Source organism: Amblyomma americanum, chromosome 8 (genome assembly GCF_052857255.1).
Source record: "Amblyomma americanum isolate KBUSLIRL-KWMA chromosome 8, ASM5285725v1, whole genome shotgun sequence".
NCBI lineage: Eukaryota > Metazoa > Arthropoda > Arachnida > Ixodida > Ixodidae > Amblyomma > Amblyomma americanum.
Genome location: NC_135504.1, coordinates 16,307,646 through 16,328,085, shown reverse-complemented (window position 1 = coordinate 16,328,085; position 20,440 = coordinate 16,307,646). Strand labels below are relative to the sequence as shown.

The 20,440-nt window shown below is 43.7% G+C and overlaps 1 protein-coding gene across 1 annotated transcript; it reads left to right on the top strand.

Annotated features, from left to right (window-relative positions):
* Nucleotides 1-10,629: 10,629 nt before the first annotated feature.
* On the top strand, nucleotides 10,630-19,297 carry LOC144100082 (plancitoxin-1-like). The gene is made up of 7 exons (XM_077633125.1): nucleotides 10,630-10,807; nucleotides 11,560-11,758; nucleotides 12,923-13,001; nucleotides 13,935-14,099; nucleotides 16,079-16,276; nucleotides 17,166-17,413; nucleotides 19,060-19,297. The coding sequence occupies exons 1-7, from the start codon at nucleotides 10,701-10,703 to the stop codon at nucleotides 19,168-19,170; spliced, it is 1,107 nt and encodes a 368-aa protein (XP_077489251.1). The 5' UTR covers nucleotides 10,630-10,700; the 3' UTR covers nucleotides 19,171-19,297.
* The last annotated feature ends 1,143 nt before the right edge of the window (nucleotides 19,298-20,440 follow it).

Below are 20,440 nucleotides of genomic sequence, written 5' to 3'. Positions count from 1 at the left end.
GATGCAATACCTTCACGCTTAGTTTTCATATTATCCGGATTACCTATGTATTTTACGGGAAAAGAATGCTGAACGTGGGTCCGCTACAAAGCTCAGCTCGCACATAATAACAGAAATGATACCCTCCCGCCGCTCTAAATTACCTTAGTGGTTCGGCTGATGAAAGGGCTTGCTTCTCATTGTTTTCAATGACTGTCAAACAGTATTTCACATACCAACAAATATGCAAGCTCGAATCTTGCTCGAGACATTAGCATTCCTGAAGTCACACACACTGCGATATGGCACTCTTTTGTCTTTTTACTCTTGGCATTCAATGTTAATATTCACGTGATCACTGCGAATGCGATGAAACCAACCACGGAGCACCTTCTTTGACATTGTTACTACTTCAATTCTTATCTTGTTGTCTTTGGCGCGACTCTGCACCGATTTGGCTCTTATTCTTACATGCACGCGAGGAATCTGGACCACGCATTTAGGCTTCATCGGTCCAGAAGGACACTTAAGCTTGGCTTCATCAGATGAAGTGGTATTTAATGTAAAGGTATCTTCGGCTTCGTCTAGCTGTTCTCTATCTTTCAGCCCAAAAGGCCATCAAGTTTTTCTGTGGAAAATAGATTGTATTGTACTGCACGCTACAGTGTTGAGTTTTATTTTATCCTATTGCATTGTATTGTATTGTGTTGTGATGTATTGTATTGTATTGTGTTGTATTGTATTGTACTGTGTTGTGTTGCATTGTATTGTATCGTGTTGTATCGTATTGTATTGTGTTGCGTTGTGTTGTATTGTATTGTATTCTATTGTATTGAACTGTTTTGTATTTCAATTGCTTGTCTGTATTCTTCCAGATACAAGGTGGCCAACTCAACGGTGCACAACTTTTCCCACCCACTTTTCCTTCCAATTTCCTTCCCTTTTCTATGTGAAGAACGTCATACAAACGGCAGCTGTAAACCTGGCAGAAAATAGGACTCGAAATAGAGGGGGTAGTGTACACGAATATAATACTTTCTCCGGAAGACTCAATGCATTAGACGTTGAAATATTGACATATTTCTGTTAAGAAATAAAAGATATTAGGAGGTGATTAACTTTATTCTTTTGTGTGTGTAATTCTTCGGCATATCCAGGCTAACATCTTAATATTCTATGCAGCCCTTGCTTTGCACACGGCACCCCAACACCGTTGACAGATCTTTCACTGAACGGGACTTTTAACGCTATCGCGTTAAAAGGAGCTTAGTTTCTGGGAACTGAGTTTCGTAGTCGAGGTTTCCACAACGGAGTGAGGAAGTTACTGCGTCTTTCTATTCCGCAAAACGAATTTTAGCTTTTTTTTAATTTTCGGGTAGCAAAATCTAGCCCCAGGCAAGAGAGGGAACCCGTGGTCAGTGCCTCATTACGGCAGCCGTTTATAAGCGAGCTTAATCAGATTATTAGGAAAAGGCACGTAAGCTTCGGTGTAACTGACAAATCAAACGAGATTGATCAGTGTAGCTGGTGAAGACACACCGCCGGTAGCTGCCAGCGATCGTCCTGCGTTTCTTCTCCTCTCATCCACGTCTTTACCGCTGTTGCCCTGAACGCCTGTTTAGCTGTACCGTTGAAGACTGGAAGCTTAATATTGCTCTTATGTTCGGTACAGTGATGAGAATGCATGCGCCTTTGGAAATGAAGTCTGCTTTCACAGAGAGAATTCATTTTCTCTGAGGGACTCTGGTTATATTTACGCACAAAACTTCGCTAAATCACTATGATTCCAGTCGCTCAGGCACACACAGTTTCAAATTCAGATGTCGGTGTAAGTCCTAAATAGCTTCCGAGCCAGTCTTTCGATTGGGGCCATGGAACTTCATCGCAGTGCGATTCGCTCAAATGACGAATAAACTCCCGATGGTTAAAACTCTCGTGAAACACAGTCTTGTCCTTACGGCCGTCATTAAGTTCAGGGCTCCTAAAAGCGAAATCCTTTTTTCATGAAGGCACAGCTCACTTTGTTTTTTTTTATATAAATGAAAAACTTCATGGTTAATTTTTTTTCTAACAAAGCTTACCAAAAATGCGCCCTATTCCTGTGTCGATCAATTACAACTGAGCTGATATAGCCTGTTATAAGATTTGAGGCCAGGTTTGGACGTGACTGATGAAAGAACGGCCACACGGATGACCCTCGAAGATATGATGTATAATTCGACCGTGTCCCACTTAGCTTGACAGGTCTTGGTCGCGTTGTTACTAGACGGTTGTTATCTATAGTCCTTTACAGGGCCCATTGTTCGGTGGACAATTGCAAGATCTGCAAAATGCACTGCATTGTTTTCATGAACTGTCCTCAAACTATCGATACTGTGTGACAGTGCACCAGACGAGGGTTTCTTAAAATTTGTGATGATGCCTGTGTGGTAAACTACATCATTTGCGTCGATTGATATTTAGTTTCTCCTTTTTCAGGGTAAGAAGCTCAAGATAGAATCTCAATTTTTTATTGTGTACGACGAAGATGAAATCTGACTTCATATGAAAGAGCTTCGCTTGCCGGCATCCAGCTTGCCTCTCCATGTACTCAGCGGCTCGCGATGTGGGATAAAAGCCGGAGATCAACACACAGATCTAAAACAAACACTGCCTTTTTCTGCGCGTCGGAGCACTGACAGGCGACAGTTGTAGACTTTCAAAATACATGAAATTTATGAATAATAAAGTAAGGGGCTCACAACACAGCAAAACTAAAAAGACATAAAAACGCCCGATGCAAGCAACCCGCAGATCAGAGGGACTGCTCGGAGCATCTACTGTCATGTTGTTGCTAAATAAAAGGCCAAAAGCCAAAAATTACTGCGAGCACTTCAGACTGCTTGCGTGCTTTGAATGCAAAAGCGTTGTTTTTTACTTCCTTTTAATTTTTTTTATTTTTATTTTACTCTTGCTTTCTAATGACAGACCCACCCATTAGCATACAGCTTTTACGTTCCTGTCTTTCACGCTGGTAGATTCACTTCAAAGGTTCGATTCCCACAAAAAATCTCAATACTCTTTTCCGAACATTTAATTTACTTTGCATTCTTACATGTCATAATGACGTTTGAGGGATATTGAGAACATATATTCGTAATGTTTTTCTTTTCAATTTTTTAATCACTTTTGAATTTTCCGGCTCCACCTGTGGCGTCTAGACCTCGTACCAATCCGGATTTTTTTTGACGCGCCAACTACAACACCGGATTCTCGAGTGAATGCTGCCATTAAAGCTGTCGTGTAAATAGTTATCCCCGAAGTAAAGGTAACCATTTTGAGTAATAGCCTCCCCAGTGAGTTAAAGCACAGCAGCAGTGCGATCCCAGTGACTTGAAAGAAAAATTTTAGACAGTCTATAGACTCTCGATATACTTCTGTCTATCAAGTCTATAGAATTTCTATATACAAACCCTAAAGAACAGTCTAAGCAATACAAATTTTATATACAGTCTATAGTCAATCTATAAATTTATGGCCATACACTCTTATTATATTTTTTTCAGTATATAGAACAAGAATAGACAAAAATAAATATCTGTAGGAAAGCAGTAGTATGTAAAAAGTGTATTTACTGTCTATAGACCATTTTTATAAGGTTACAGCGAGCATCTTCCCGCACCTTGAGGCTGCTTCAGCCTCTTTTTGGGATAGACTGAAAACATCGGCTGGAATACGTGGTCGGTCACGTATAGTAGGTCGCGGTTGAGGGATGTTGGTTGGGCCTCCGCAGCATGTTGACAATTTCATTTGCTTTCCACAGATATATTTCGCACGACCAGATGTTCATATTTATATACAGGTGGTTGAAATTTTTAAAAATTGATTGTGGCCACCCGCTGCGGTGGCTCAGTGGTTAGGGCGCTCGGCTACTTATCCGGAGTTCCCGGGTTCGAACCCGACCGCGATGGCCACGTTTCGATGGTGGCGAAACGCAAAGGCGCCCGTGTGCTGTGCGATGTCAGTGCACGTTAAAGATCCCCAGGTGGTCGAAATTATTCCGGAGCCCTCCACTACGGCACCTCTTTTTTCCTTCCATCTTTCACTCCCTTCCCTTACGGCGCGGTTCGGGTGTCCAACGATATATGAGACAGATACAGCGCCATTTTCTTTTACCAAAAAAACTAATCTAATTCTAATTTTCAATTTCAGGACACCCTCGTGTGTTTGTGTGTGTGCGGGCGTGTGCATGTGTGGGCTTTGGTGCACAGTGGCCTATGTATATGGGTGGTGCGGGTAGTACTTGAGATGATTTCGTAAGGTACAGCAATTAACGAAAGAAAACCAAATCTCTATTTCCCCATGTACCGGTTGAGTTCGAGCGCTATCAGTGTCCAGCCTTGAGCCTCTGCTATGCCTTAGCTCTGTGAGCATGGAAAGCTCAACAATAGAGCCACTCGCGAACCACGTGCTACTTAGCAATGACAGATAGGACCAAATCCCAGCTTCACGTGTCGTCACACTGTGGAGGCCCATATCAAGTTCACAAGCGTGCCTCCGTGGACAATCTGTAGAGTGCACACCCCCGAGAAATAGATATTGCTCTCATTATCAGCACCTTCGCAGAATTAATAGGGCAACCTTCCGGAAGCATTTCGAGTTTATTCATGCTTTAGGAGTGGCGGATCAAGATACTGCATACAGGATCTTGTATAAAACCACATGATTAAACTATAATGTACGGGATATGGCGACGGAAAAGTAGATATTGGACGACTTGTGATAACAATAGCGTGCCGTTCAAATATGCCCACGTTGATACACACTTACGATGCGAAGACTTATCAATAGAAAATATGAAAAATGTCGTGGCTAAGTTCTCTTTTTTATTTTGCTGTAAATAAGTTATCATGAGCCACCGTAGTATAGGATAAAAGAACGTCTTCTTGGCCGAGTTGGTCACAATTCAACTTAGCTACTAGGCGCGAACACACGCAGACACAAGGAAGGACACGGGACAAAGTGCCACTTACAACTGCTTTATTCGGAGGCACACCGCATAAACTTATAGAGCTGTCTTAGACGCAAGAAGCACAATCAGATCAAAATCGATATGCAAGTGTACTGGTTAAAAGTTTCTTTTCATCCTTATACATAGATACGGATGGATCGCTGACGCACATGCTTCCTTTCTCTCCGATAAAAAAAGCCTCAATTAATTCCCGAGCTTTCGTATCTTTACTGGTAGCTAGAATCCGCGCCTCTGGAAAACAGCTCACAGTAGCGTGACTGGCAGGACCTAATATGCTTGGGTACGTTTGGCCCTTCTTTATCTTGCTCCACATTTATTTCATGTTGCATAATTCGGTCATTGACGCAGCGCCCGGTTTTCCGTACGTAGGAGTGACCGCATGAGAGGGGGGTTTCATACACTACACCTCCGGCGCACTTCATCATTGGTCGCCCATGATTAGTGCCGCATCCTCTTTACTCTTCACGTATTCTTTCTATACGCGATCATAGGCTTCCGAGCTTTTAGAGGGCTGAAAAACAAGCGGTATCCCATGCCTGCTTGCGACCTTCTTTAAATTGTGGCCCATCTTGTGTACATAGGGCACCATCCAAGGTCTCACCACCTCTTCTCGAGGGGGATCTTCCCCAGCTCTAACCGCCATGGTCTTCATTTTTTGTAGTAGGCTTTCGGCGACTGGCATCAAAACCGAATCAGGGAATCCGGCTGAAGACAGCCTGACCAATTGGTTCAGAAAGCTAACCTGCATCCTGTAAGGGAACGATTTCCTGAGGGTGGATTTAAGGCAAAGTGAAGCAATTCCCCTTTTTATCAACTTCGAATGGGTGGAGTCATACGGCAGGAGCCCTTTTCTTGCTCGAGGAGGAAAGCCTCAACAAAGTTGATCCTCGTAAAACTCAATCTTTATATCTAGAAACGGCAGGCAGTTACCCTCAGGCACTTCACAAGTGAATTGCAAGTCATTTCTATGTTGTCGGAATAAGGTTTGGTTTATGGGGGCTTAACGTCCCAAAGCGAATCAGGCTATGAGAGACACCGTAGTGAAGGGCTCCGGGAATTTCGAACACCTGGGGTTCTTTAACGTACACTGACATCGCACAGCACACGGGCCTCTAGAATTTCGCCTCCATCGAAATTCAACTGCCGTGGCCGGGATCGAGCCCACGTCTTTCGGGTCAGCAGCCGAGCGCCATAACCACTCAGCCAGCGCAGCGGCATGTCGGAGTAAGGATAAAATATCATGCACCCTCTCTTCAAAGTTCAAACTTTCTTCCTTGGTAAAAAATATCAAAAAATCGTCCACGTATCTACAAACTTTAAAAGCATACCTAGACGTTAAAATCTGATGTAAAACTGGATTCATTTTTGAAAGAAAGATATTACACAATAGCGGCGCCACACAGGATCCTATAGATATGCCGGCTTTCTGCAGGAAACACTGGTGGTCAAATGTTATAAATGTCGATTGCAAGTAAGACACTAAAAGGGTTAAAAAATAGTCAGTGGAAACTCCCACAGTGTTCTGAAAGGAAATGGGATCGGTGTTTTTCCATACACTCTCGGACTGCAGCAAACGGCCTTGTGAGGAACAGAGTAAACTAAATGCACCACCTCCACGAAAAAGGCGCGCCACACATTACATTGCGATATCAGGAAGTCACAAACTTCGTCAGATTGCTTTGTAAGGAATGGGTCGCTAATTTCAAGTTTACTTAAATGCTTCAGCAAGAACTGGCTTCGCTCCTTCTGCCACGACCATTTTTCTGTGACTATTGTTCTAAAAGGCATACCTTGCTTATGAGTTTTTACTGAAAAAGAAAGCCTTCAAAGAATTATTTTTATTTTTTCCTATCTGGTTGACAAGACGGCCCAAACCAAACTGTTCACATAGTGCAACAGCTCTGTTCTTAACTCTAGTTGCTTTAACTCTGACAGACACAAAATTCTTTTCTAGTGCCTGCGCAGCTCTTTCCGAGAAAATATCTTCAGATAACACAACAAAACCGCCCTCCTTATCGGCTTGTAAGAGCTTTAGGTAGTTATTTCTGGAGTATGTCACAATGGCTCCGGTTGAAGTACTCTTGTGACGTGAACGCAATCGGTCGCCTGACTTGTGAAGGCAGTTAACGTCAATTAGGCACATCTCTTGCTCCTCTGATTCAGCCCTGCTGGCAATGCGTCGACTGATGGCCAGCAGCTCATGCGGCGGCACTCGCGGTTCAAGTCCACACTTGGGTCCCTTTTCCAAGACAGATGATATCCCGTCGGGCAGATGAATGTCTCCCTCAACCACCAACCCACCCCCAATCATGTGGTTCTTCTTCTTACATCCTTCCTTCAGCAATTTGTCTAGCATTCGGACCCACAATTGTTCAGTCATTTGGGAAGCTGACCTGAACTGAGGGCTCCACTCAACAAGACAAGCACACTAAACTTTTATTATAAAAGTTTTCCTCCTCCTCCTCCCCCTCCTCAAGTAAACTTAACTCATTTGGTTTGATTTCATGAATTTTAATGTGCGCAGTTTATTGGCTTGACAACAAATTTGAATTCAGTGCCTAAATTTTTGTTCCCCTTCAACTGAATCTGCACAGGAACCAGTGCATGGAGGTTCGCGGAGTTAAAAATGCGTCGATGCAACAGTTGAAGTTATTCCTGGTAGTAAATATAAACACATGCTAAACAGTGAGCTCGCTCTTAATGTCCCAGAAATATTCGTTAGAAATGGCTTTGAAACAAGCTTGAAACAAGCTCCCGGCGCTCAGTTTAGCTACTAATATAACTGACGTGGATAACAACGCAGGGGATGTATACAAGGAGGTGCCGTAACACTTGTGACCTGTAATTTGTGGATGACGTGCTTATTATAAATAATAATAATATTAAAATAATAATAATTTAATAATTTATTTTGTCACCGTCAGTAGCAAATATAGGAGAGTAAGGCCGGTCTAAGCCTTAAGATGGCTTGTAGGATCGGACCTAAAACAAATACATAGTGACAGAAAAGTTTGACTCATGCGTATGTATATAGGCGAAGAAAGCAAAATGACAATAAACATGAAAAAGAGCGCACTGAAAATTAGTAAGTTCATTCGAAACACAACTGAAAAGATCATAAAGGCGCAAAGTCTAATAAGGCGAAAGAGATTGCAGTAATTCTAAAACTAAATTTTCCATTCATTCTTCAGAAAAGCTCTGAGTTTGCCTCTAGAGCTAGCCTTAAATATTTCATCTGGCAGTTTGTTGAGGGTAGCCGGAACATAAGCGCAACGCCTGGCCGCACCATACCTCGTGTTTGACGGAGGAACAATGTAACGGTTATGTTTTCTAAGTGGTCTCGTAGGGGTAGTTTCCTTTTTAAATTCCGTCTACCAATAGTGCTTAAGGACAACAGTACCAATGAATAAGTATTTGAAGTTCGGGAGCCCTAGTTCACGGAAGATATTTTCAGCTGACAAAATGGGTGTGTTGTACGCAACCTTTTTAAGAATATACTTTAAAATGCTGCATACCCAATCCAACCAAATCAATGATCCTACATACCCAACGATCCGAGCAAAAGGCAAAGATGGCAATGCCGTATCTTAACACAGTGTACGCTAAAGCATGTACAATTGGATTTTTTTTTACAGATAAAAGCACACAACTTGTGATATTAAACAACCATGCCACTGACCTCAATTTACAACAAACATTATATAAATGGTAATGCCAGGTTAAGCTACTGTCGAAAGACACTCCTAGATACTTAACACATTCCAAATATTCAACAGGTGAACATTTACAAGAAACACAGTTTGAAATATGTAAGTAATAGTAATGTTAACAACAGTTGTCTGTAGGAAAGAACGAAGCATAATAATAATAATAATAATAATAATAATAATATTAATAATAATTGACCCGGATAACAACAACAACAACGTAATTTGTGGATGACGAGTTTATTATTAAATAATAATAATAATATAAAAGGCATGGATAACAACGCAGGGGGCGTACAGAAGGAGGCGCCGTAACACTTGTGACCCGTAATTTGTGCACGGCCTGAGAGGAAGTTGCGGTTACGAAAATTTATCAGCTCACCTCCAGTTGTGCAACACCGACCCACGATAATTAGCGGCCGTGATTCATAAGGACGTCACGCCAGCACCAAATATAACTGCTCAGGAGGGTTAAGCCGAATACTGTAATTCCAGGCATTAGTTCCGGAGTAGGGATTAAAAGGACTGAACATTTCAAAAACACATAAATAATACGTCGGAAAAGTGCAACACTTGTTCATGAGATAAAGGACAACGGTAGGGATACTATGTGTATGAATACAGGAGATGACAAGAGGACGGTTATGTTGGAGTGATGCGCACTAAATTGCCTCTGCTCTTGTATAATGTTCCCGTTTGCGGCTTAAAATCGGTGAGCATCGAAACGTTGCCAGAGGAAATTGATACCAGAGAACCACAAAGCTGAGCGGGGAACATAAAACTAATGTATTTGCTCTGACAAGACAAATGTCGCCAGAATAACATAAAAGTGGCATGTCGAATAATCAGGTAGGCAGTGAAGCCGATTAGAGTCCGTGGTTCAAAAAGCTTTACCCGCCGCGGTGGCTCAGTGGTTAGGGCGCTCGACTACTGATCCGGAGTTCCCGGGTTCGAACCCGACCGCGGCGGCTGCGTTTTTATGGAGGCAAAACGCTAAGGCGCCCGTGGGCTGTGCGATGTCAGTGCACGTTAAAGATCCCCAGGTGGTCGAAATTATTCCGGAGCCCTCCACTACGGCACCTCTTCTTCCTTTCTTCTTTCACTCCCTCCTTTATCCCTTCCCTTACGGCGCGGTTCAGGTGTCCAACGATATATGAGACAGATACTGCGCCATTTCCTTTCCCCAAAAACCAATTATTATTAAGTTCAGAAAGCTAAAGATGACGAGGGCGCGTTATAAAAAGAGTTATCAAAACGGGTCAAGGTTGGTGCTTGGAACAAAGCGTAACGTGACGTTCTTTTTGGAATAACTACACAGTTGCACGCCAAAAAGATTAGTCTAGGTCAGGTAGGGTACTACCCTTCGCAGCTCAAAAAAAGCAAACAGCGGCATTGTTGCGATGAAAAAGAGATATCAGTTAATTTCTAGCCTGGTTTATAGACCTCAGCTCATCTTAACGAAAAGCAAAGTTAGTCCTACAAATCGGGAGCTCACGCTACGATAAGTAACAGCTTTGGTATGTCAAAAGATTATGGCAAGCTTATGGCAACTTGCTGTTCCAGAAAAGTGCAGAGCTGCATAACTGAGATAAAAAGGAGTCACCTTAATAGCTACACGGCTGGCTCTTAGAACAAAGCCCACCCTGAAAAATAACACTATCGGTCTAACAAAGCAAAACACCACACCAACTTCCAAAAGATACTGACCGGTGGAAAGATATGAAACAGGGCTGTCCAAAAAGGTCATGGAGGTTAAACGTGCCTCCGCTTTCGGAGGAGTAGTAGGCATGTGCTGGGGGTGTGTCGTGACTGATAAGTCGTGCGAAGATATCTCCACCGAATATTCTGCCCGAACAAGCTATTGTTTCCCGCCGACCGGTTGCGCGTATATATGAAGGTGTGGTGATGCCTTCCTTGCTGCTGTAGCTGGGACTCGATAGTGGTCGCCTGAGAACACAATACGCGTTTTCTTTCTGCAACAGACCATTAGAGCTACCGCAGATATGACGAGTTTTAGTCTGCCATGCACGCTGTTTGCATTGGCTTCTCTGGTAGCTCTGTCCGATGCAGCCATATCATGCAAGAACGAGAAAAATGTCAACGTCGACTGGTAAGTGGCGCTCTTTTCATATTTCCAATTCGGCCTGCTTCATTCTGTATACATGCATATAAAGCCTTTGATCCAGCATACCCAGCTTTTTCTGGACCGAAGAGCGAACAGACTGAATCCCATTTTTGATAATACTCGTTTAATACGCAAGACATAGTGCCCAGTATCACGCTCATGAACTTGCATAGTCCTTGCAGTCACCTTTTAAACGATAGAGAACAAAAGTGCGTACAAAGACGCGGTGTAGTAATCTGCATGTCTCATTAATTTCTATCCCAGCTGCTGCCCAATTTATTGGATCTTGTCATGAATTCCTTAGGTGCGTAAACAATTGTACGTGTTCGTGGTAATGGTGCGATGACATTAAAATGCTGAGAAACTTCTACTTAATGCTTCCAGTGGCTTCCGTAATATATGTTGCAGGCTTTAACGCGTTAAGCATACTGTTTTTTTCAAGAGATGAGGCTGATGTCATCAAAGCTAAACTAATTTTGATACGGGGGTCAAGAACCTGAGCCAACGCCTTTAGGCCTAAGAAGCCTCAACACACAAATATTAAGTGGTGTGTGTCAAACATAAATTAACCGCATTTCCTTGAAATACTTTAACGTAATGTTTGAAAAGTAATGGTTTCTTGCTTTAGATGCTTTTCCAGCATCAATCTACACATATGCCTTCGAAATTGTTGAAGCAGCCCAGAAAATTAACGCACTGATGGCCTCCTCTAACTCAATACAACTTTTTTTTCACAGGTTCTTTATGTATAAACTTCCAAAGGCCGCGAAAAGTAAGGAGAAACTGAACGTTCCCAAGGGCGAAGAATACGTCTACATCGACTCCAAGACGCCGACGTCCACGCCTTACTGGAGCCTTTCCACGCACAACATCTTCAAGGAGGGCAACGCATTGGCCAACACCATCGCTCCCATCTTAGCAAAGGAGAAGCCACTCGTGAGTATGAAGACGCGATTGCACTAAAGTAGTGTAGTGTATACTCGCTTATCTGACTCGAAATCAAGTGGATGAGACGCCGGGCTAGGAACACTAAGCACGAGGCACGCAAGATTCGTGCTCAACCTCTCCCGCTAGACTAGTCTCTTTACCACGATAGCCTTAACCGCCGCGGTGGCTCAGGGGCTAGGGCGCTCGGCTACTGATGCGGAGTTCCCAGGTTCGAACCCGACCGCGGCGACTGCGTTTTTATGGGAGCAAAACGCTAAGGCGCCCGTGTGCTGTGCGCTGTCAGTGCACGTTGAAGATCCCCAGGTGGTCGAAATTATACCGGAGACCTCCACTACGGCACCTCTTTCTCTCTTCCTTCTTTCACTTCCTTCTTTATCTCTTCCCTTAGGGCGCGGTTCAGGTGTCCACCAAGATACGTGAGACAGATACTGCGCCATTTTCTTTCCCCAAAAACCGATTTCGAATTTTCAAGTTCATTTAAAATGACTTCAGCGGAAAACCCGGCGTCATCGCCGTCGTCGTCGGCATAAGCGAAAAAGCAAGGTGGGTCACGTGGCGGACTACCTCGTGACATAATGCAAGGCACTGCCAGCAAAGTTCAGAGCCATACACTTGATGGTCACCTTAAGTCTGCAGAACAACGAATGATAGTTTTCTGAAGAAAGGACAAAAGCAGCGCGTGCCCGATAATTGTTCCAAAAAAATGAAAAGAGGTAGCATCTCATTCCATACATACAAACCCTATATATTTAGTAACCGTTATATTAAAACACTTCGGGCTGGAAATCTCTAGCATAAATATCATACATGCTCAAGAACAAACTCCTAAACATAAGTAACGCATTCCATGAGGTCCATATGGACCAAATTAAAAGGGTAAGCGTCCAAAATAGGAGACCATTCATGTTTAGGAGAGGAATCCCTATGAATTCATACTACAAGTCTCTTCGGAAGTAATGACTTCAAACTACTCACTAAAGAATAAATTCTCGAACGTTGTCAGAAAAGTGTGAGATCACAGTATGCCCTAGTGTGGCTTGCCTCTCGCTGTCACGCTGGGTTTTTTTGTGTGTGATGTTAAACACACCAAAAGCAAATATAAATGAGAAACTATGCTGAATGTCATTTGATTTCCTTGTTATTTTAATACAGAATGTCACTTACGCCGTTTACAACGACCAGCCCCCGTACCATCTGGAAAACAAGAGGACAAGCAATGGGCACACCAAAGGTATTACTCTGTAAACGCTCGTAAAAAGCGGCAATTTTCGCTCGATAATATGAAATAAGGACACATTCTCATAAGATATATATTGAAACGGCGCTATGCGCTCCATTTGGCTCATTTCCGCGAAGTTGAGGGTACAATTATGTCACGTGTCTGAGATTTCCCAGTTTCTGTCGAATGAAATACTGCACACAGCTCTATTATTGACTCTTCGCATAGGTCGTTTTCGAGAGTCATGAGAATGCGCCATTTCCAGGACAGATCGTAATACCTAAAACATACCACTTACTTTATGTCTCTATACTGTGCATATATACTCTTACTGTGCATATTTTTCGCGCTACGAAACATTTGGTTGCAACCAAGTTGTTAGCAATAAATTGGGATTACATTAAAGTCAACCCCACGGCTTGGTATAGAAGCAGTGGCGCTTCACAGAAATATAAATGTGTGTCGGGTTGTTTCTGGACAGCCTGGAGGGAGTGTTCGGTGTTGCGGTTTCGGCGTAATGTTCTGCTACCGTTATTTAAAGCAAGTGCATAAGGAGAAAGAAACATTCCGATGTTCCGAACACATATTCTGATCTGTCCTGAACCCGACCGCGGCGGCTGAGATTTTTATGGAGGAAAAACGCTAAGGCGCCCGTGTGCTGTGCGATGTCAGTGCACGTTAAAGATCCCCAGGTGGTCGAAATTATTCCGGAGCCCTTCACTACGGCACCTCTTCTTCATTTCTTCTTTCACTCCCTCCTTTATCCCTTCCATTACGGCGCGGTTCAGGTGTCCAACGATATATGAGACAGATACTGCGCCATTTCCTTTCCCCAAAAAACCAATTATAATTATGATCTGTCCAGATCTCATCCCTCAGACTCCTTTCCTCTTGCAAATAAAGCTATTAAGTTTTACTGATTTGCACCTTTTTTTCACTTTCTAGGGTTATTTATATTCGACGACGAGTCTGGCGTGTGGATAATCCACAGCGTGCCCAAGTTTCCCGAGATGCTACACAAGGGAATCTACGCCTTCCCCCCGAACGGACGGGAGAACGGGCAGAACATCCTCTGCGTCACATTCCCGACGAGTCAGCTGGAAACCATCGGTGAGATTCTCCATCAGCACTTATTCTGCGGGGGGGCGAAACTTCTCCTATATTGTCTTGGTGTCGCTGCAATACCTCTCTGAACATTCATTCCTGCGTTCCACGTCTGTTTCCGCTGTTCTTCTAAACCCTGGTACCCCTAAATAACTGCTGTTTCGTACACCATACCCAGCAACTCTGGCCAAAGCATTTTTGAGCGGGAAACCGTTTATGAACGCATTTTTTTTCATGTAATGTATGATTTCACTATAACAATCAATATATCTGCAGATCACCCGACGGCAGTCTTGTATTTTATATTTCTATTCACGTTTTAGCTATGGTCAAAAGCACTTCCCACTGGTTCCCAAAGCACTTTCCACTGGCGATCACTGGAAAGACTTTAAAAGAAAGATTTTGCTACATATCAGAATAATGGACCATTACCTCCAATATTTTCATAAAAGTGTCCTACAATTTTTCAATTTTGAAAATTTTTGCCCGAGAAGGCTGGACTTGAGTACCCCTGACAACCCCACGCGGTGTCCTTTAGTACTGATGCGTACGTCTAGTGAGTCATGGCTAGTGGCTGGAAAATAGGCTTGTTAGCAGAGAGCACAGGGCGTATCTTCACAAAGAGCACTCTGCCTGCTCTCATATAATCTAGCACGCATAAATGTTTTTATCAGCAAGTAGTGCGCAGTTAAACTTAGATAAGATGACAACTGCTCTTTATCGGAACATCCCTTGCATACAGGAGAAAGTGAAGTTACGATATACAATCGGAGTGGAAGTATGATCAGCCGAGGAAGGTGAAAGGGGCTGGCAGGGAAGCTGTTAGAAGGAAAATAGCATTAGGGTTCAGTGCATGTACAGGGCCTGCCGATCCCCAGCACAGTTGAAAATAAAAAAGTTTTATTCATGCATCGAAATAATACAGGTTTCAGCGAATGGAAACATGGAAGCCGTAGGAATCACATAATAACTGTTTAATTCTGAAACTGTCATATATTGTGCCTGGTAGCATAGGAATTAAAACTTCTGTTGCACTCATCGAGGGCAAGGGACATTGGCGATCCCCTTCCAGCTTACGCGAGCCCTGAACTTCAGGATATATAGCAGAGAAAGGAATAGTGATATTAAATACAAAGCAGCATAAAACTTCTCGCTTTATCCTTCCATGGGTGAAGTTCGCGGACTGCATGAGTAAAAATATTTATTTTAGAGCAGTCTCAAGCAAGGCTCTTAAATTTCCTGCAGATATAAGCGAGCACACATGCTCCACCCGCTTGTATAAAAGTCAGGCAACTAGATGGCAAAGCAGAGTCATAGTAAATTTACTCGCGATCAAAAGCCTTGTGTCAGCTTTTGCTGGTGACTACATGTATGCATGGTCTTTTTTTCTCCCTGATTTGTAACCGCTGTTCACTTGACTTCATTACGTAGTGATGAGGAAACGATAGTAATTATATGTTTATTGATAACAAATTGTAATTTGGAAAACTTCTAAACCCGACTTTAGCAGGAGGAAGGAAAAAAGCCATCTGAAATGGCAGTTTCATTCAGATGAGATGCTCCGTTTCACTAGGCATGAATTTTTTGTCCACAATTTCTGTAGCATCCTTTTCTATTTTATTACATGCATAATACCTTGTGCACATCCACAGGAAGCTCAAAAGAAAACAGCTCACATTTAGGTTAGGTTTAGGACGACGTAACCTAATTAAAGAAAGCCAACTACTATTAGTCGTAATCCTTACTGTGTTCCGGCATGCATAGATAGATTAGATAAACAGAAGAAACTTCAGCAAAACCAAACTAACGCATCTGTTCGAGTCAGGCGTTATTGCGAAGATTCACGATCACCAGGGACCGCTCTATTATGGCCTGCTCCTCACAACTGTCGATCATTCGAAAAAAAAGCGCGTATGAATCCGAAAGTAGTACATTAAGGTTCATTCTTGCGGTCCCTACTTATTACCTTCGTGTTGCATATGCAGCCACCCACCTGAGGCTTCAGTACCCCAACATCTACGACAGCTACGCACCACCGTCCCTTCGCAAAACCCACCCGGCCCTCAATCTCCTGCTGGCGCGAAAGTTCATCAAGAGCGCCCCCTGGGTTCTGACGGCTTCTCTCAAGGACGTCTCTAACAACGCCTACGTCAGCTTCGCAAAGCATGGCCGCTACAACAGAGGTGGGTTGAAAACTCCGGGCACACCGCATCTTCCTCCCGCGTTTTCGCTCTGTGTCTGACTGGAGCAGTATTTAAGCATCACTGGTGCTGAAAATTTTTGAGACCTGCAATCCCATAGGTAGTAGAGCACAAGCAACAGCATAGTGAGATCTGCAATACATTCGTGACAAAAGTGGCAGCATCAGTAAAGCAAGTGAGTAGTCTCACGCCCGGCCCGTTTTGTCGAGGAGTCGCCGGTAGCCACACTACCACTGCCGGATCCACTCCAGCCGGGTAACAGGGACCAGGCTCCACCAATTCCTTGCACCAATCATAGCGCAGTTCTAACGACATACAGCGTTAACTATCCAATTCGGCGGAAAACGTGGTACCAATGTAGGCATCGCCGTGACTGGAAAATCCTGATTGGTCGAGAGGGTTCGTGATGTAGTCATGACGTTGCAGAGCCGGTCTTGTTAAGATTACCGGTGAGCAGAAGTGGAGAACAGCGTATTACTTGTTAGTCAATGTCAGCTAACTGCGTCTTTCATGCAACCATCACGACAGTTTAGAGCTGGTTGAAGGTACAACCGATGTTATTGAAAAGCAACGAGACCACCTCTTTTCGACACACACAAGAGAAATGCATACGAACAGCACACAAATTGAAAAGAGTGTGCTTTGCTTCAGCACACGAAAACAATCCATGCATCCAAAGCATAGAACCGGGATAGAGACATTAAGCTAGAGCCCAATTCAACCTGCTAAAAGTCATTTACGTAGTCAATAAGTTACCCTGCTTGCGTAGATGACTTAAAATCTGAAATATTAGGCCTATTTCTCGAAAAATATGGTCGAAGAGCGTGCCTTTGCGATCGCAATACTTACGATGTACGTTGTGGTCCTGCAGACGTCTACTCGAGCCTTGTGGCCAGTAACCTGGAGTCCAACCTATTCGCATCCACTTGGCGCAACGGCGCCGGCGGGAAGGCACCACCGGCCTGCAACAACACCTACACCGTCACCAACGTGGAGGCGGTGCGGTTCAGGATGAGTCAGCAGCAGCTGGACATCAAGAATGGCGAGGACCATAGCAAGTGGGCCGTCTCGGAGGAGACCACTAACCGCTACGTCTGCGTCGGCACCTTGAATCGCATGGTACGGTTACGAACATGGACGAATCGGGGAGATGAGGGGCACCTGAGGCTGCGGAAGAGATAAGCCAACTGTATTTGAGACAAAGTAAAGCCCAGGAAAATTCCCTGCTATTATCTTATCAATGCGAAAGCATTACTAGGCTATCTCCTGTCTATGGTGTGCGCAAAGCTTTTCTGCCCGATTACGCCGTTATGTGAAGATTAATGTGCAAAGGTTTGATTCTTTTAGATAGTCCGTGGTGTGATCTTGCTGTGGCAAAAAATTTGGTTGAGGTGTTTTAATTAGTTAATTAATTAAGCGGGAAAATTGCACTTAGACGTCACAATAGCCACGGACGTCGACATGAACCCTGGACGTCACCCGATGACGTCATGGTACGCGTACTGGCGTCGTGGAAAAAACGCGCTTTAGAAATAAAAAGAAAACACAAATGAAAAGTACAGTTTTAAAAAATAAGAAATAAATAAATATAATAACATGACAATATTTCAAATAATAAAAATGAAGTGAGAAAGAGAGGAGAGGGACAGGCTTTCGCATTTCCGCTTTTAAGCAGACTTAAGTGAAATACTGTAATTTTTTTTTGTCAGACAGCGCAAGATTATGAACTGTTATTCAGATAAGAGATAAACAAGGCAAGAAAAAAGACAGCCATATGAAGCCGGTGGGAGCCAAACCTAAGACCTACGCACGCATGCCGTAACCGTGTTCTAACAACTGAGAGACAGCAGAGGCTGGTCCCATCTGTTTTCTAAGGAGTCAATGCCAGCTGCTCCTACCACTGGCATTTCGTCTTTTCTTCTAACTTAATTAACCATCTCTTTCATATGGTTATTCAACTGCCTGCCCAACCTAACGGAACATTGCTGTACATTCCTTGTTCTGCATAAATTTGTTTCTTTGTATGTGGAACGGCAAAGCAGCTCTGAGAATGCTTTCAAGTCGATGCACAGCGGTTGAGTGCAGTATTCAGGTACCAACGTACACAGGGTATTTCGACCCATTTACTGTAAAGCAGCTGTAGCATGAAACTAAGACGTACAAACTGAGAAGAAAACAAGGATATTACACCTCCTAATAATAATGACTATAATAAATAATAAGAAATAATAATAATAAAAATAATAAATTATAAATTAATAAAAACTAACATAATTTTCTCCTGCGGCAGTAATTTTCTCCCGAAGCTTTCCCAAAGATATACAGCAGTTACTTTCGTTCAAAACCTGTTTACTTCTCTGATATAGACCCGCCGCGGTGGCTCAGTGGCTAGGGCGCTCGACTACTGATCCGGAGTTCCCGGGTTCGAACCCGACCGCGGCGGCTGCGTTTTTATGGAGGAAAAACGCTAAGGCGCCCGTGTGCTGTGCGATGTCAGTGCACGTTAAAGATCCCCAGGTGGTCGAAATTATTCCGGAGCCCTCCACTACGGCACCTCTTCCTTCCTTTCTTCTTTCACTCCCTCCTTTATTCCTTCCCTTACGGCGCGGTTCAGGTGTCCAACGATATATGAGACAGATACTGCGCCATTTCCTTTCCCCCAAAACCAATTATTATTATTATTCTCTGATATAGAATCACTTTTCTCTCGTGTGCCAGTCTCCGTTTCGTGTTTTCTTACGCATCAGTTTTTTTCTTTTTTCCAGCGCTCGCAGTACAGGAGAGGAGGACAAACGCTGTGCTTCAAGAACGCCCTCCTCCACAAGCTGCTCCGGACGAGTGTCACAGATTTCGACAACTGCGTCATCTCGCGATGATCGTCATTATTTATTAATTCACCTACTGTACATTACTCATCTCCCCCGCGTTTCCCATCGCCACCTCATGACTCCTGAGTGTTACCCAAAGAAAAATTATGACCTCATTAAAGTCGTTTGTGTAAGACTTGTGCAATGTTTGCTACCGGTTTTTGCGCCTCATTTATCTGACGAATTCGCACAGCTAAAACCAACGGTAAGAAAAAGCACGCTTAGTAATGCTGTACACTTACAGCTCGAACGTCGACGCTCTCCCTAAAGTGGGTAACGTTAAGACACAGGGTTGGTGCTTACCATGAAAACAGTTTTAATGCGAGAGTCTTATAGTACCCCGAGTCGGAAAAAATGGTATCAGACGTCGGCTTTGGAGACCGTTTGAAGTTTCGCAGCTGGAGCAACCGATCGTTTCGGCAACTTATGGGGGCCACCCAGGTCATGTGACCTCGTGGCGTCATCATAACCTGCCCACCTGGATGTCAGCAGACTGACCACTCTGACAGGTGGCGCCTAAGTTAATCATTGGTCGCGGGAGGTCACTGAAGAAAAGACACCTGGGTCTCACAAGTCTCACCTGGTGGCAGCACCTGCCATCGCAGGGCAGAGGCACATCGCTTAACAGCTGCACTACTGCACGGGTAGTGGTATGAGGACTCCCAGGGATCTATTAATGTAAAGTCGAGAAAAACCAATTCCTCATCTATGAACATTAATTAATCGATTAATCCTATCGCGGTTTACCCTCAAGACGGAGCATAACTGTCCCCTTCATTTTTTTTCGACCACAGGCTTGTCTCTTTAATGGAAGAACTTATCTTCGCCAAGGTTATTCAGACATTCGCTCTATACTACTTTCGTCAGTCAGTTTCCTCAGTTTTGTCAGTCAGTCAGGGAGCTTTATAAAAAGACTTTTAAACTCTGTAAATAGTGCTCGTATAAATAAGACTGGCACCGCATTTTCTGCAGGGAGACGAAAAGTCTACCACTAGAAATGTAGATCTCCAAGCGCTACGTGCTCATAAACCCTGCCTGCAGATTACGTTGGGTATACGTTACTGAACTGTTCGGTCTAAACTGCTCTGAATGTCAATCCCTCTAGGAGAAATGCTTAACCGATGATGACAACACACAGGGTCGGAAAGTTTCAGCTTAAATAAAACCCTAGCAAGCCGCCGAGTATACAGACAACCTGTGTCGACCGTGCTTGCCGTGTCGACCGCAGCGCCGTAATACACAGCCTAGAGGAAGGAACCATTACGCCTAAAATGAATAC

Coding starts and splice junctions, on each gene's coding strand:
- LOC144100082 (XM_077633125.1), top strand. CDS start 10,701: ATGACGAGTTTTAGTCTGCCATGCACGCTGTTTGCATTGGCTTCTCTG. Junction 10,808..11,559: donor AAAAATGTCAACGTCGACTG/GTAAGTGGCGCT, acceptor TTTTTTTCACAG/GTTCTTTATGTATAAACTTC. Junction 16,277..17,165: donor GCATGGCCGCTACAACAGAG/GTGGGTTGAAAA, acceptor GTGGTCCTGCAG/ACGTCTACTCGAGCCTTGTG.